We start from the raw sequence: 17,953 nt of genomic DNA, 5'->3' as shown, positions 1-17,953 counted from the left end.
AAACTTTTAGGGTGGAGAGGACGGCGGTGTTTGCAAATAGCTGCCTGCACTGCAGTGGCTTCTGGCAGATAGCGATTTCTGTTATTACGAGGATAGGCGGTGCCCGCGCGCTTCGCCACCCCCGGCTGCCACCCGGGACCCCATCCTCCTCCAGACCGTTTTAACCACCTCCCCCCACATCACACCGGTGGACGCGCCGCGGCCTCGCGGCCCCCGCGCCACGACGCAAGTGGAACGGCCCGTGACGTCACGGGGCCGCGCTCAATCAGCGGCGGAGTTTGGGAAAATTTAAACTTCAAGGCGGGGTGGCTCTGGGCTCCGTGGAGCCGGGCTGCAGAGGGTCTTCCCCAGCTTCCCGGCGGGATGGCGGAGGAGGGCGCGGTCGCGGTCTGCGTGCGGGTCCGGCCGCTCAACAGCCGGTAGGTGTGCGGGGCCGGGGCCGCGCCGAGTCCCGCGGCGCCTCCCAGACTGCCGCTTCCCGGCGTCGCCGCTTCGTAACTCGACCGCCAACCCTCTCTGTGCCCGGGTTCCCTTTTCCGGCCAGCGACAGGGGGGGACCGGAGGATCTGAGAGATACCTTCCAGCTGCGGATTCTCTCCAGTCGAGCACGACTCAGCGTCGCCGACTTTAAAGATTTAACCCTGGGAGGCTTTTTCTCGATCTGCGCCAACCCCACCCCACCCCTCGCCACCCCCAAGGAAGGCGAGCCGAAAAGATCCTTCCTGGCACTCAGCTTTCGTTTTACGCTTACCTGCCTCTCTTTGCTGTACACTCCTCTAGAGCAAGCACCTGTCTGTCTTTGTTGCTTTGTATTCAGTACGCACTCAAGACTTCAGACAGTGACTGAATACAACATGCAAAAGTTGAATGACTGATATTTATCAATATGGATTTGTTAGTTCAGTGTAGTTAGTTCATCTTAGGATACTGCCATCGTTGCCCTGTGGCTCTTAATTGGGGCGGAGTGGGGCGGGGGGAGACAGAAAATAAAGTAAAAAATATAGAATGTTAAATGTTGGTATGAGAGTAAGAAATGCTATGCAGAAAAAGCAGGGAGGGGAAGTAATAAAGTGTGTTTGTTCCTGTAGTCTACGGCCTTCTCCCGCAAGGAAACTGTTAGGATACACCCTGACAAGTGTTAGGATAGGCAGGTGGAGAGTGTGCTGGAGGAGTCCTAGTCCTCCTGTGAGATGACAGTTTGCCGGAGAGGCAGGGCTGCTGTCAGGAAACTCCTGACCCTTTCCACGGGTGAAAAAATAAAGTTACTTAATGGAAAGGTTAGTAAGGGTATTCCAGGCACAGAGGGGTTGAATCTGTTCTCTTCAAGTGGGAACCTTCAAGTAGTTGATTTGTAGGGAGTTAGAATATACATAGGAATTTAGAAGATAGGGATGAAGAGAGAAATAAACATGATCCAGGTCTCACGTGCCATATTAAGGACTTCAGATGATTTTTAAAAGTTTTAAGGGTGAGGGACACAAGCAGAGTTTCATTTTGATTGTATCTTTTCAGCTGCCACTATTGGGTAAGAGAGTGAGAGCGAAGAGCTGCTCAATGAGAGGGTTGGAGGTTACTGAAGCCCTGGCCAGGGTGGCCCAGCTGGTCAGAGCCTTGACCCATAGGCCAGCGGGTTGGTTGCAGATTTGATCGCAGTCACAACCAATCCTGGCTGGGGCATGAAACCTACTGGTCAATGTTTCTCTCTCTTTCCCTTCCTCTCTCTCTGAAAGCAATGATAAAATGTCCTCGAGTGAGGATAAAAAAATAAATAAAAATAAAAGTGTTGACCCCTCAAAGATGGATTTTTTGTAGTTCTCTGATATAGGTATAAGTCATTATCATCTTTTAAAATATTCTTCAGAAGATGAAATATTTTAAGTTTTCTTTCATATAACATGGCTTCCATGACCCGTTTTCATAAAATGTAGTGTTTCATTGTTTTAGAGAAGAAGCTCTTGGAGAAGCTACCCAAGTTTATTGGAAAACTGGCAATAATACTGTTTATCAAGTGGATGGGAGTAAATCCTTCAATTTTGGTAAGCTTATAATAGTATCGAAAGTTAACCTGTTATTCTGTTCTTATTAAGAGTACATATGATAGGTGGAAAATAGACAGGGGGAGGGTAAGAATAGTGTAGGAAATGTAGAAGCCAAAGAACTTATAAGTATGACCCATGGACATGAACTATAGGGGGGGAATGTGGGAGGGAGGGAGTGGGCAGGATGGAGTGGAGTGTGGGGGGGGAATGGGACAACTGTAATAGCATAATCAATAAATATATTAAAAAATAAAAAGGTAAATGGGGCCAAATATATGGTGACAGAAGATATGACTTTGGGTGGTGACCACATGATACAATATACACATCATGTATCAGACAGATCATGATTCATATACAGTGTACATATATCATGTACTCTTGAAACCTATATGATCCTATTAACCAATGTCACCCCAATAAATTTTGTAAAAAATTAAAAAAAAAAAAAAGAGTACATAGGCTGCTCTGGCTAGTGTGGCTCAGTGGATTGAGCGCCACCCTGCAAACCAAAGGGTCACTGGTTCGATTCCCAGTCAGGGCACATGCCTGGGTTGCAGGCCAGGTCTCCAGTTGGGGGCGTGTGAGAGGCAACCAATCAACGTATCTCTTACACATTGATGTTTCTCTCTCTCTCTTTCTCCCTTCCTCCCCTTCTCTCTAAAAAAGAAAAATAAAATAAAATAAATCTTTTTTAAGAAAAAGAAGACAAAGGCTTATGAATAATACTGGGTTTGTCTTTAAAAATGAGACTAAGCCTTCTGTTAACTGCTTCAGTTGGAAGCCTTAAAAAATTGCTCATCCAAATATGATAAGATAATAAAGAGGGCCTTATAACTAAAACTATCATTTTTCCTAAGCCCAAAATATGTTACTTAATGACAAGTCATCTTTAAGATCTTTCAATTTAGTATTTTTTCCACAGTTATTTTCAAGAAATCTCTTTAAACAGTAAACAGTGAAGATATTCCTTCTTTGCTAGCATACGGCAAGGACTCACCCCTGTTTTTGTGGAGCTTATCATATAGTCAGAAGAAGGGCTTTAAACAAGTAACTACACTTCCGATGGCATAGCTCTGTGGAAGTTTGTAGCGGGGAAGCTAACTACGTAGTCTCGGTGTCTGCAGGATGAAGGAGAGCTCGCTAGGACAAAGGGACTCGGAGGTCCTAAAGGGTGACTAGGCTGATTTGTTGTATTGGTTTAATGTGTAGATAGTGATGCCAGTGTGCCAGACACTGATCTAAGCATTTCGTAATATTAACTCATTTAATCCTCTGACAAGCCTCCGCAGTAGGTGCTATGGGATAGATACCTTGCCATTTTAAAGTGGAACTAAAACAGAGAGGCCCAGAGTCACACAGCCAGCAAGTGGAAGTTAGGCTCCAGATCTGCACTAAAGCCACACTGCCCTGCCGTCACTTAGGCACCAAAGAGCAACAGTGGAGTCCTCTCAACAGTCTTAGGAGTAAGAGTGATTAGGTTGTCAAATTAGTGTTAGAGTACAAGGCCACGATAAAAGGTTCTGGAGCAAAGATGTATATAGTAGAGAAAATGATTCCTGGTAAAGGACTGTTCGAGTGTTACCATAATTTTTTAAAAGATAAAACAGTATGCGCCGGAGATTATAAAAACAAAAGTAAGGGATACACAAACATTTCGACTCAGATACTGCAGGTTCTCAGTAGCCATATATGCCTGTAGAGGATTTGACTCACTCACCTGTCTGAAGCAGACGGCATTAAGATTTGAATTACTCTGACATCTCTCCTTGCTCATAAATCACGATGCCTAAGCAGCGTTCAGATAGCACTTAGGTTTTGCATGTAGTTCTGCCAACAGGACAGATGTGTGGGCGTGGAGCAAGCAGTGTACTCACCGCATTTCTCATCACAAGTCGATACATTCCCTCCTGAATCACCAATCCATTTCTTGGGAGGCTACCACTGCTCGAATGGCCCATTGTTAATGTGCTGGCAGAAGCAGGAGACCACAGTGATTCCTAGACTAGTGAATTCATCAGGGTAAATGCTATCCAAAACCCAGCCTTTAGCAACCAGCAAACTGGTCATTCCCTCTAAGTTCAGCTCTTTTTAGTACTTTTCTTCCAAATGTTTTCGTTTGTTGGTTTCATTAGAGCTAAGCCTTCTGGCTAGATATGTTATAAACATTGAAATTTCTCAAAGAATAGTAGTATCAATAGTTCTTATTTCCTAAGTATTAACCAAATGTTTATAATAATTCTCTGAGGAAGATAATATAGTGTATTGATTTTACAAATCAAAAGTGAGGTAAAAAGCCATCAACCCCCTTTCCCAAAGTCACATAGCTTGCAAGTCTCAGAACCAGGATTTGCAGACAGTCTGATTCTAGAGCCCGTGTTCAGCCCCTATGCCCTACCCCCTCTTGAAAGCACATAACAGATGACGTGTACTTTTTCTGGGTGAGGACTGATGCACTTTACCTTAGAAGTATATTTTTTTAGAGGACCAAAAAGTTGAAGAAAATAATGTGTCTTAAGTATTTTATACCATATCCTGACAATTTTATTTATTTGGCTGACTACTAATTCTGAATGGAAACACAGTTTATTTGTTTGGTTTAACTTATCTGTATTTGGTGTGGTTTGGTTTTGTTTTTCAGACCGTGTCTTTCATAGTAATGAAACCACTAAAAATGTCTATGAAGAAATAGCAGTGCCAATCATAGATTCTGCTATACAAGGCTACAATGGTTTGTACTCACTGTAGAAACGTTTTGTCCTGGGCGCCTGCTCAACCAATATCGATAGTTTCACACACCGTAGACTGATTTTGATCTTTGTGCGTGTGTGTGTTTTGTTTTGCAGGCACTATATTTGCCTATGGGCAGACTGCTTCAGGGAAAACATATACTATGATGGGTTCAGAAGATTATTTGGGAGTAATACCCAGGGCAATTCATGACATTTTCCAAAAAATTGAGAAGGTAAATAACTTAGCTAAATTTCCAGTTTGTGCAAGGAAAAGTAGCAATAATGGGACCGCAACGGCAGTGTTCTCTTGTAATGATGAAAAGAAGTAGATTTACAGGTGTCTCAATTATCCGCAGGGGGAGAAGAAAGACAGGACAAAGAATCACTTGTTTCCTCACAAACTTACTTCAGAGCTTTAAAGTTCTTCGTTCTTTGACTTAAATTCTGAAACAGTAACACTCCCACCACAAAATGGGCAGTAAGGAGCAGGAAGGTCTTGTCAGAATTATTAGCTCCTTTGCCTTTGTTTAACTACCAGTGATTATCGAGGAGAAGGAAAAATATACAAGTAGAAAAAGGCAAGGGAAGCAGAGGGCCAGATGTAGCAACCTCAGTAGTTGAGTTGATTTATTTAAATTAGTTTTTCATTAGTATTTTAATGATTTTTAATGTTCTTACTTGAACATCTGTGGGTAGGGTTTTATGTTAAGCTTATACAGTTAGACTGGGCACTCTTCTTTCTATGATACTGTACTTTTCTGAAACAGGGCTTTTGCTTTTATATTTTTCTGTTTATCATTGTTAATACAGAACCGTAAGGGTATCTTGACGGGGGGGGGGGGGGGCAGCTTTTCTGTTTTACAAAGATAATTTCTCAAACAATATTTTAATATTAGCACATAAGCATGTAGTGTTAGGTTTTCATAATGGGTGATCTCTAATGTTTTCATATATTTTTTCTTCTAGTTTCCTGATAGGGAATTTCTCTTACGTGTGTCTTACATGGAGATATACAATGAAACCATTACAGACTTACTTTGTGACACTCGAAAAATGAAGCCTTTAATAATTCGGGAAGACTTCAATGTGAGTAGCAGAGTTCACAAAGTGGCTCAAAAAAGAGGCTTATTTTGAGGATAATTGTTCTTGTACATTTACCTTTAATTTCTATATATTTTTAAGTGTCTCCTGTATCTATGGTTTGTTTCTTATTTCGTTAAGCATTTGTAGAGATCATCTTTTAGGCAATACAGAGATGGGGAAAAGCAGGTTTACTATTGTAATACAAATAATACAGTAAACAATAATACAAGAATAAACTTGTTTTGCATACTCACAACTGTAAACCTACTTGCCAACCCCTGTGTGTGTAGTTTTTAAATATTGAGAGCTGTAATATATTGGTGTAGCCCTGACTGGTGTGGCTCAGTGGGTTGGGCATTGTCCTGCAAACTGAAAAGTTGCCAGTTCAATTCCCATTCAGGGCACGTATCTAGGTTGTGGGCCGGGTCCCCAGTTGTGGGTGTGTGAGAGACAGCCAGTCCATCTTTCTCTCTCCCATCAATGTTTCTCTTCCTCTCTTTCTCCCTCCCTTCCCCTCTCTCTAAAAGTAAATAAATAAAATCTTTTTAAAAATGCATTGGTGTTATGAGTGCCTAAAAAAGCAAGATGGAAGATTCAGGTTAGAATCTGGTGTCCTTTGACATAGGAAATAAATTGGAAATACTATAGGTTTACCTGTTATTTTTATAGTATAGTTTCCATTTTGCATTTTTTAACTTCTGCAAATGAATTCTATCATAGTTGCACCTTCTTTTTGACATGCAAACTTTTAAGTGACTTCTATTTCTTTATTTTTCCCATAATTAAACTTGTTTCAGAGGAATGTATATGTGTCTGACCTCACAGAAGAAGTTGTTTATACATCAGAAATGGCTTTGAAATGGATCACAAAGGGAGAAAGTAAGACTTTCTGCTTCATTTCTTCAAAACATTGTAAAAACTATTTAATTGAATGTATTTAGGCTTCAAATCTCACTTTTCCTTTAAAGCTAAAATAAAAGTTAGTGTTTTTCTCTGGATTTGAATATACACAGCTGAAATAGGACTCATTTTTTTTACAGAGAACAGGCATTATGGAATTACAAAAATGAATCAAAGAAGCAGTCGTTCTCATACCATATTTAGGATGGTAGGTGATTCTCTCTCTACTTGCTCTTTCCAATTAAGAATGCACTAATTTTTCTACAAGTTGCCTTTTCCCTCTAGATTTTGGAAAGTAGAGAGAAAGGTGAACCTTCTAACTGTGAAGGATCTGTGAAGGTGTCCCATTTGGTGAGTATTGATGACCCGTGATGTACCATTTAGGCCTAAGCAAAATTTAATTCAGCTGCTGGATGTTTGGTTTCATAGGAACTGTTAACTGAACCAAACAGTTAAAACCATCTATAAACATGAAATTATGACTTCCACCTCCTAAAATCTAGATGTTAGGACTGTAGGATTTGAGGCTTTTTCTGACCAGTAATGAAGCAGTGTTTGAGAGTTTGTTTCCACCCCCCCCCCCCCCGCCCATACATATTTAAGAGTTAAAGTAATCTTGGGGGGAAAAAAAATTAATCTTGGAATTGGGGTGTAGGGAGGGTCTTTGTTTTTTGTCTTTTTAGTCTCAGCCAAAGAATTCAGGCTTGTGAGATAAGCAAAACCTAAGTGTGATGGTTTAAAAATAAATCACATTATTCAAGTTCATTCTTATGTACAGTAAGAAAATATATTTTATATTATAAACACAGTGTTTAGACTGTAAATCCCGTGAAGGGAAAAGTGATATATCATTCATCTTGTAGCCCCAACACATTGTACATAGCTTGTGTTCAATACCTGTTGAATAAGGGGCTACAAGGATTGTGCACACATTCGTTTTCTCCACGTAAGTAAACCTCACATTGCTGCACTGTATCATTTCTGTCTCTTGTCGTGTTTCCTCCCCATTCCTTATCATCTTGGGCTTATTCTCTGTCTTCAGGGCCTGGATTTTTAGCTTGATGTGGAATATGATTTCAAGATTACTCTATTTGATTTGAAAACTTCAGAGGAAGATGTAATCTATAATATATTTGTTCATTTTTAGATTTTGAAAAATTACTCTTAATTAAATATCTGATTCTAGTTTACCTCACAACCTCACTTACTTTACTGTACAAGAACAAAATTTATTTTAGTAGACTAATCTTGCTTTAATTTAACAACAGCAAAAAAACCCACAAAACCTAACTTTCTGATTTGTTTTCCAAACCTGTCTTGTGATATTTCAATACAATTCCAACTTTTCTGTTAATAATTTTGTCGGGAGGCTTTAACGCAACCCCCCCCCACCCCGGGTCCACCACGGATGAAGAAAAAGACTACCAAGACATGATCTGCTTGGGGAGGAAAGGTGGCCGCTTCTCTCAAAGGGGAAGGGCCCAGAGCCTCTCTCTCCAGGGGCTTTTATTAGGTTCATTCGCATAGGAATACAGATAAAGCTCATCAATCATTGTCAGTCAGTAAGGGTTAAACAATACATGATTTACAGAGAACTCTGAGGGCTTATTCTGAGTTACAGCCAATTAGTTAGAGGGCCATAAAACTTTAGGCGCCAGACTCATCTCAGGTCTGGACCCTTATCTTTTAAACTGAGGGTACAAATTAAGTAGGTTTCACAGGAATGTATGTATTTTTGTTAGGCCTGATTCCCCAGGGAATCCGCCCCTCCCAGCACAGGACTGCACTGCCCTCTGTTATTGCTTCAGGCTTAAGTCAGGCAAGGGAAGTAAGGCAGCCAAGAGATTAGGAGACTTCTTGCAGACAGAATGAGGACTCAGGCTATTTCAAAGCCGAGGGGCGAGGGTCCATCACCCCCTTTTTCCACAGCCCCCCGAGTCCTTCCCTGCGGGCCTCTTCCGTGACCAGAGCCTGTCTTAGGTTGATCCTCCCTTGAGGATTCTTACCCGTCATTGGCTAACTGGCCAAGCTCAGAGCCAAGCAGGGTGAAGTGGGCAGAAGTGGCACTTCTGCCAGGGAGATAAGCTTTGTCTCCTTAGTGGCTTATGGTCCCAACTCTGACTCAGCCTTAACCATGGGGGGGTTACAGCCTCTGAAACCAGGCAGGGCGGTTCCCAACATAATTTAGCTTTAATACTCTTGGTGTATTTAGTGATCTATTTGGTGACTTTTCTCATGTTGTTTGATGCTCTATCATCTAGGGACCATCGATGCCATCTGGTCCACAACCTTCCAGCCCTCTTACTCACTCTGAAGTATCTTCTGCGGAAAAAGTCTTCCCCAAAGAGTCATTTTCAGGCTCTTTGTAAGTGGCCTTTGACTGTCTCCTGGCCTTTCTGTGATAGTTTCCAGGTTCTCTTGGCTGCGCTTCTTCTCTGTTCCCTTTTGTGGCCTCTTCTAACAAAAACACAAGCTGCTCTGTGGCCTTTCTTACTTCCTGTGCTTGCCCTCAGGCTTTGTTATCATTTCTGTGTTATGTGCCTTATATAGAGTCTCTGAGTTCTAATACATGTCATCTTAAAGATAATTATAATTGTATGTCCCCCTGTTGTCTCAAACTTCAGTGTGTCTAAAATCAAATTAATTTTTTCCTGTTATAGCAAATATTCCTTTTTTCCAGTAGTACCTGCATCATCCTGATCACCTAGGCTGGAAACCCAAGTCATTTTGACTTTTTCTGCATTCCCTTTTGTCCAGTTATTGCCGTTTCTTTTTGATTCCATCTTTCAATATTCTTGTGGGTGTCGTGCTCACTTAGGTTCTCATCTCTCTTGAATTTCTCTATCCTTCTCCTGGACCTGACCTCCGTGACTCCAGTCTTCCTCTCTTCAGTCTGTTGTGCAGATTTCGAATGTTACTAAGCACTGCCTCCGTTGTGTCACTTCCTTAGACAAGATCTGGCCACTCTTAACCCATCTATCTTTACTTCCTTCTACTCCACATGAGCTCCTCTCTTTTAGATTGCTTGGGTTTCTTAGTGTCTTTGGAGAGTAATGCTTATTCCCATCTTTATACCTTAATTCATGCTGCCTTCATCACCACTTTGTCCTGTTATTACCTATCTAGGTCACCTGTGGTAGATACTCTAGAAGGAAGATTAGACTTCTCTGATTATTTTAGGGGAGAAAGAAGAGTCTGAGATAGAACTTATAAGGTAAGGGTACAGAACTACCTGCCATCCCTACAAGGCTCCATGGGAAGAAATATTTTAAATCTCTGACTTTAAATGCATTAAGAATATTGACTGAGCCTTTCCCATGTTGTGAGAACAGTACTGGGTTCTTGAGATTGAAAGAATAAAGAAGACATCCCTCCACTACTTACTATCTCCACTGCTACCAGCCTAGCACAAGCCACCTTCGTCTTACACTCAGATTCCTGCACCAGCCTCCTAACGGGGCTCCCTGCTGCTACTCTTGCCCCTCCCCAATCCTTTCTCCACCTAGGGTTCACAGTTGATCCTTCAGAAAGTTAAATCGAGTCACGTCACTCTTGCTTAAAGCCCTCAGGGTTTCCCATTGCAGTTCTTACCTTTGCTTACCCTGTCTTGTCCCATCTCTACTTCACTTTGCCATGCTGCCCTTCTGTGTTTTGAATGCACTAATCTCATTATTGCTTTGTGACTGAGGGCACTACTTTTTATTCTGGAGTGTGGTTCCCTTGGTCTTCGCGTGGCTGGCTCCCTCTTCTCTGTCATTTCTCATCTTAGTTTAATGGGAGACCTTCCCCAAACACCCAGTCCAAGGAACCTCCTCTGTCTCTTCCTCTTTTCTCTTCCTGCATTCTCTTTAAATTATCTGCATTACACTTACTGTGATATGTTTATCTGTCTTTTTCTCCCTTGTCACCAGCTTCCTCCTCTCCTCATCCCACCCCATGTGGAATATAAGCTCTGTGAGAGCAGGGACCTGATTTGTCCAGTTCACTGCTGCATCTCTAGCACCTCACATACTGCCCGCAGCATGACAGGCAGTCACATTTTTTCAACAACATTTGAGAAATGAAAGAGAGGCCAGTGCTTTCAAAGATGCTACAGAGTATTCAGACACAAATGACTAGCTCAACACTGTGAAAATAAGCCATTCTATAAGCCCCTCTCGGTACACAGTTAAAAGAGCAATTCATCCCAGGTGTGGGGGACGAGGGATAAAATCGGCAAGGCTACATTGAGGAGGTAACATTTGGTGCTGAATAAAGAGTATGGGCACACTGGAGCACTGAAACTAAACGGGAGTGGCAAAAGATAGCACTTGCAAGTGCAGAAGCACCTGAGGGCACATAGTGTGTAGTGAAGAGTAAATAACGGGTAGGTATGAGGCTGGAGCAACCCAAGTGCCGGATTGTAAAGAATCATATGCACCAGGTAAGGCTCGGAATTCTGTGTAGGAAATAGAGAACCTCTTCTGGCGGCGTTATGGAAGATACGTTATAGATAAGGAACGAGGTACGGAGATCAGTTTGACTCGAAAAGGGGGAGGCCTAAACAGCGGAGCGAGAGACAGGAGCACAGAGTGGTGTTTAGATGAACCATGCATTAAGATGGTCTTTCAACCGTTTGGATTTTATCATTTCAAGTTGCCATTTCTAAAGGTTTATCTTCATCTGCCTTTCAGAATTTGGTTGATCTCGCCGGCAGTGAAAGAGCTGCTCAAACAGGTGCTGAAGGTAATGAAAACTCATGCAGTATGTTGGTCTGAATGTTTTCCTGTTCTTTTTTAGAATAAAGGTCTTTAATGTAAAAGTCAGCTTCTGCGTCTAGCTATTACTTCAGGCTACTCTAGCATCAATTTAAAAACTGAAACTGTGCAGTTGATAGGATTGTCTAGCTGGAAGGCTCATGAGAGTACCATGAAAACTAAATTTTCATAATCAGTAAGGGAATTCAGAAAGGTAGTGGGGTACAAAATTAATATGCTGACATTAATAACTCTTACAGTACAACGAGTTAGACTATTAAGTGTACAAAAAGACCTCATTTATAACACTGACTTAAATGTTGTAATACCTAGGAAGAAACTCAAAAATTTCACAAGATCAAAATAAAGGAACCTTCAGCCCTTGCCGGGTGGCTCAGTTGATTGGAGCATCATTCCATTCACCAAAAAAGTTGCGTGTTCAATTCCCAGTGAGGGCACATACCTAAGTTGTGGGTTCAATCCCTGGTCAGGGCATGTACAGGACGCAACCAGTGGAGGTTACTCTCTCTCATCAGTGGGTCTCCCTCTCTCACTCTCCCTCTCTCTCTAAAATCAATAAACAAATCCTCAGGTGAGGATTAAAAAAGAAAACAAAGCTTTAAAACAGACCTGAAGGACATAACCAAATACTTAAACAAATGGAAGAGCATATTTAGATGGGAAGGTTCAAAATCATAAAGATGTCAGGCCTCCCTGTGTTAATTTCCTGCAGCCTGACATAGAGACACTCAGCGGAGGGTGGCCTCCATCCACCAAACCAGTGAGTCCTCAGACCTGGGGACAAGAAATAAATGTTTGTTGTTTTAGGCAGCAATATTACAGCCATGGCTGAATAATGCACCTGTAATACGTGGTAGATTGGAAACTTACATGTTCCTCAACAGGGTGCTGGGTAAATCAGTTCTGATACGTTCATACAATGGAATTCTATGCGATAAAAAAGAATGAAAAAGATCAATGATTACTAATATGATATGTTGCCAAGTTAAAAAAGCAAAGTGCAAAAATCATATATTTAGTATGCTATTATTTTTATAGAAAGGAAAGGGGATAAATCAATATATACTGAGTTGTATTTCTAAAAATCTCTGGAAGAATAAACTAATAAAAGTGGTTTCCTGGTATAGGAACAGGAATATGTGGAATGAAGCATACAAGTGAGAGAGAACTTTTCACTGTGTACTTTTTTAAAATATTTGAGCATTTGAGCTTATTAACAATTTTAAAATGAAAACTTGTTTTAGTTGTGAGCCTGTAGGAACTGATTTGATTGTGAGTCTATAATTGCTTGTATTTGGAGGTTTGGAAAAAATAAATTTGAATTGAGTTAGAGATGCTCTTTTAGGAAAAGGGCTTTTCCTCCCTCTGATTCTTAGTCATCTTTTTCCTTTTGCTATTTCTCTCAGGTGACAGCTTTGCTGACTCACCTAATAGGGGAGGAATAGAGAGAGAGCTCCTTCTACCATTCTATGCCAAAACATAGACTTTAGCATCTGACCCTTTAATTTCTAATTTCTCTTATAACTTACTGGTAAATAAGTTCATCACCTATACAGAGGTCAATGTTAGTTTTCATATTTGTTTAATAAATTCAGGTATGCGACTTAAGGAAGGCTGTAATATAAATCGAAGTTTATTTATTTTGGGACAAGTGATCAAGAAACTGAGTGATGGACAAGTTGGGTAAGCTTATCCCATTGTACATTTACCTATTAATGCTCATGTTCTTCATTGGGCTGAAAATTGTAACAGTTCAGTAGCAAATAAAAGTACTGATTTCTTCCATGTACTCAAAATCTTCTGTGATTCTGTGAGCATGCGTGACTTCTTATACATATGACTGTGACCAACTAAATTTACTTTCTTATTTTAAATAGTTTTTGTTAGTAATTTTATCTGCCTTCTTTAACCTGTAAAGAATTTATTTTTAGAACTGTAGCTAATTTAAGGTTCTGCATTAATAAACCAACCAGTTTTGTTATATAAAAATTCTTATCCTTTTTCTTCCCAAACTCATTTCTCACTAAGTGGTTTCATAAATTATCGAGATAGCAAATTAACACGAATTCTCCAGAATTCCTTGGGAGGAAATGCCAAAACGCGTATTATCTGCACGATTACTCCAGTGTCTTTTGATGAAACTCTTAGTACTCTCCAGGTAAGTTTGATTTTTTTTTTTTTAATTTCAACTTAATATGGGAGGGAAATCATCTTGAAAAAGAAAAATGTACCTACTAAGATTAATTGTAGTTTTTTTAATTGACATAAATTAATGTCTTGTCTACTAAATAGCATTTTAAAATTTTTCCCAAACTTCAATCATTCATACCTTACCTCCACAATTTTTGCCACATCCAGCACTTTTATTGAAACTGACATGATATTTTTCTTTAAATAACTCACTTTTTTATATAATTTATTATAGAAGGAAACTTTATATCAATCCAATAGATGAAAATTAGTATCACTTGCCACAAGTGGAAGGTGACTCAAAAAAGCGTGTGTTTTTATAACAATAATTCTTAAATTCCTGCTAGCTAATTGTTTCTTACCTTGACTTTGAACTTAAGTCCTGCATTTTCTGTTTTCTTGTTATTGTTTTTTTAAAGGAAAAATGAAAAATGTCAATAAAACAGCTTTCTCAGTGAAGGATTTGGTGTTACGTAATGGTCACCTTCACTTCTGATACTCATACTCTAAGAAACATTGCTTTAAATAGCTGCTGAGTACTGGAACGAGGTGCTGTCAGAAAAACATAGAAAATAGAGTCCCTGGCTTCCCAGAGCTTAGAGTCTTATAGGGAAGATAAGACTGTCTTTCAGATGAGTGCCACAGATTAATAGTCACGTGGCTAATAAGTAGGATAGAGTTCAAAGGAGGGACAGATGCTTTTGACTGGAAGCAAAGCTTCAGGTAGAGGGAGTATTTGCACTGGACTTTGAGGAGCAGATGGGATTCTGTTTGTAGGTTTTCTGTCAGCACCTGTCTTTAAGATATTTCTTTGACTCTCCTGAAGACCAACAGCCAGGGTAAGTTATAGGCATTTGTGTTCAAAAGTATTAAGCCACCTGGAAAGAGCATTGGTTTTTCTCTATAAAACTTAATTACAAACAACCTAAATATTATTGACTAAAATAATTTTTTTAGTGTCAAGCACTTAACACTCTTGTGTTTTTTTCCAGTTTGCCAGTACTGCTAAATATATGAAGAATACTCCTTATGTTAATGAGGTATCGAGTGATGAAGCTCTCCTGAAAAGATATAGAAAAGAAATAATGGATCTTAAAAAACAGTTAGAGGAGGTACGTGTGAACCATGTATTTCAGTAAAGAGTGGGAGGAAAACAGAATTGAGATCTGCCTAAATGCTCAGAAACTCCTATATCATCATATCTGAGTTATGCAACCTAACTTTAAAACAGTTTGCAACTAAGAAGAAGTCAACTCAAAAGCTTTAGTTTAATTTATTATAAACTGAAAGATTTAGTTTCTTCAAATTATTCTAGATTTCACTTTTCATTTCCAAAGGGCAAAATTTGAGGTTTTGAAATGGGCCAAGTAGAGATACTTTTTCAAAAGTGTCACAATATAGGGAAATAGGGTAAAAAGAGAGATCGTGTATGGTTACTTAAAACTACTTTCTAGTTCCATGTCATCTTGCATTCCTCTTCTAACCTTGCAAGAGCAATCTAATAAAATAGCATAATCACTTGTCATTTTAATTTATTTGTTTTAATCATTATGGTCCCCCAGTGATCTTTTAAAAAATGAATTAAAATATCATATGGTAGACTTATAAGAACATCTCTTCCTTTGCTATAGGTATTCAGGTCCCTGCTTTTCTGATTTCTCTGCCTGTTATTTATATATTTTAAGGCAATTAATAGAATTGCTCTGATAGCATTGTTATAATCTTATATATGGCATATGGAGTATGCACATGAGAAGAACTGTATATTTTACTTTATTATAAAATTCAGAAATTAATATAATAACTACATATTGGTGTTCTGTAGATAAGGTATTTTATTTCAATAACATTAAAATTTTCATGGTTCCCCCAAAATTTATATTATATCTTTAAGCTACTTTCAAAGTTTTAAAACCTAGCTATATTTATTATTAACATAACCAAATAGTACATTCTATAGGTTTCTTTAGAGACTCGGGCCCAGGCAATGGAAAAAGACCAATTAGCCCAACTTTTAGAAGAAAAAGATTTGCTCCAAAAAGTGCAGATTGAGAAAATTCAAAACTTAACACGGATGCTGGTGACCTCTTCTTCCCTCACATCACGGCAGGAATTAAAGGTAAAACACTTTAAAATACTTTTAAAGTAGACAGTTTAAACTTGGTATATAGAGAATAGAATTGGCATTCCTTTATGTTTCTTCTATAGTTATGTATTTCTTATCCTTAATACAGTATATTCAAGAAACCCAGAACTTTTTGTGTATTTGCCTGTATATCAGCAACACCTAAGAGATTCATTGAAAATACCAACTCCTGATTCCCACGTGTAGAGAAGTAGGGAATACAAATTCAAGAAGTAGGGAATACAGTCAAGGAATCTATTTGAAATTTGCTTAAGAAATTCTAATGAAATTGATTAGGTGATTGGGAACCACAGGTATCTAGAGTATGTGGGCATATTTTCTATTTAGACAGGTACTAATCTCATGAAAATTGATCTAGAATGTAAGTCAACATATTTGATCAGAATTCTGTTGTGTATCTGTTATCTAGTAGATATTTTGGGTATGATAGTGTCATGGCTAAGAATGGCCGCTGGAGCTGGACTGCCTGTACATGAATCCCTGTTCTGTCAGTTCCTAACTCCTGACCTTGAGCAATTTCTTAAATGTACTTTGCTGCAGTTTCCTAATCTGTGAGGCACCTTGATCCCCACCTCCTAGGACTGAAGTAGGAAGTAATATAGAATGTGCTTAGTATTCCACAGAGCAAATCCTCAATACATGTGTGCTATTAAGATTATTATTCATAGACATTATGTTCAAATCACCATGCTAGGTATAACAGAAGACACTCAAGAACTACGTGTTGACTGAGTGATGAGTAGTTGATAGGGATGAGTGGTTCAGGAAGACATGTACATGTACAGAATTTGAGAAAAAAATATAGTTCTCGGACTTAAAAGGTTCTAGTGGCAGGGGCATTTTAACCACATTGAAGGTTTTGAATGTTGTGGTATGCTATGGACAGGAAAGAGCCTTGTAGGTAACATGATGGGAGCTGCATTTTACTTTATGTTATTTTTTTTTTTTGACTTCCAATTCTTTTTTTTTTTTTTTAATTTTTATTGTTATTCAATTACAGTTGTATGCCTTTTCTCCCCATCCCTCCACCCCACCCCAGGTGAACCCACCTCCCTCCCCCACCTCCACCCTCCCCCTTGGTTTTGTCCATGTGTCCTTTATAGTAGTTCCTGTAATCCCCTCTTCCCACTGTCTCCGCCCCCCCCCCCACCCTGCCCTGGCTATTGTTAGATTGTTCTTAACTTCAATGTCTCTGGTTATATTTTGTTTGCTTTTTTCTTCTATTGGTTATGTTCCAGTTAAAGGTGAGATCATATGGTATTTGTCCCTCACCACCTGGCTTATTTCACTTAGCATAATGCTCTCCAGTTTCATCCATGCTGTTGCAAAGGGTATAAGCTCCTTCTTTCTCTCTGCTGCGTAGAATTCCATTGTGTAAATATACCATAGTTTTTGGATCCACTCGTTTGCTGATGGGCACTTCGGTTGCTTCTAGTACTTGGCTATTGTAAATTGTGCTGCTATGAACATTGGGGTACACAGGTTCTTTTGGATTGGTGTTTCAGGGTTCTTAGGGTATAATCCCAGCAGCGGAATTGCTGGGTCAAAGGGCAGTTCCATTTTTAGTTTTCTGAGGAAATTCCATATTGTTTTCCACAGTGGCCTCACCAGTCTGCATTCCCACCAACAGTGCACTAGGGTTCCCTTTTCTCCGCATCCTCTCCAACATTTGTTTGTGGATTTGTTTATGTTGGCCACTCTGACTGGTGTGAGATGATACCTCATTGTGGTTTTAATTTGCATCTCTCTGATGGCTAGTGATGCTGAGCATCTTTTCATATGTCTCTGGGCCCTCTGTATGTCTTCCTTGGAGAAGTGTCTGTTCAAGTCCTTTGCCCATTTTTTAATTGGGTTGTTTGTCTTCCTGGAGTGCAGTTGTGTTAGTTCTTTATATATTTTGGAGATCAGGCCCTTGTCTGAGGTAGCATTAGCAAATATGTTTTCCCATACTGTTGGTTCTCTTTGTAATTTGGTGCTGTTTTCTTTAGCCATGCAGAAGCTTTTTATTTTGATGAGGTCCCATTTGTTTATTCTTTCCTTTATGTCCCTTGCTTTAGGGGATGTGTCTGTGAGGATGTTGCTGCGTGGAATGTCTGAGATTTTCCT

The 17,953-nt window shown here is 39.7% G+C and overlaps 1 protein-coding gene across 6 annotated transcripts in view; it reads left to right on the top strand.

The window, feature by feature from the left end:
• Positions 1-287: 287 nt before the first annotated feature.
• The window catches only part of CENPE (centromere protein E), a 61,639-nt gene continuing 43,973 nt past the window's right edge, over positions 288-17,953 (top strand). For 5 of the 6 annotated variants that reach the window (XM_045183773.2, XM_045183770.2, XM_045183772.2 and 2 more), the window contains exons 1-13: positions 288-419; positions 1,945-2,036; positions 4,681-4,770; positions 4,886-5,004; positions 5,738-5,857; positions 6,652-6,733; positions 6,895-6,962; positions 7,040-7,105; positions 11,428-11,479; positions 13,107-13,194; positions 13,540-13,669; positions 14,694-14,813; positions 15,662-15,820. In XM_045183773.2, coding sequence (XP_045039708.2) covers positions 364-419; positions 1,945-2,036; positions 4,681-4,770; positions 4,886-5,004; positions 5,738-5,857; positions 6,652-6,733; positions 6,895-6,962; positions 7,040-7,105; positions 11,428-11,479; positions 13,107-13,194; positions 13,540-13,669; positions 14,694-14,813; positions 15,662-15,820 — 1,242 coding nt within the window. In that variant the 5' untranslated portion in view covers positions 288-363. Of the gene's footprint in view, positions 420-1,944; positions 2,037-4,680; positions 4,771-4,885; positions 5,005-5,737; positions 5,858-6,651; positions 6,734-6,894; positions 6,963-7,039; positions 7,106-11,427; positions 11,480-13,106; positions 13,195-13,539; positions 13,670-14,474; positions 14,541-14,693; positions 14,814-15,661; positions 15,821-17,953 lie in introns of those variants that run through there. The other variant, XM_053923311.2, reaches the window with a different exon arrangement.

Source organism: Desmodus rotundus, chromosome 4 (assembly GCF_022682495.2).
Source record: "Desmodus rotundus isolate HL8 chromosome 4, HLdesRot8A.1, whole genome shotgun sequence".
In the NCBI taxonomy this organism is placed as follows: Eukaryota; Metazoa; Chordata; class Mammalia; order Chiroptera; family Phyllostomidae; genus Desmodus; species Desmodus rotundus.
This window is presented reverse-complemented; position numbering and strand designations above follow the sequence as displayed.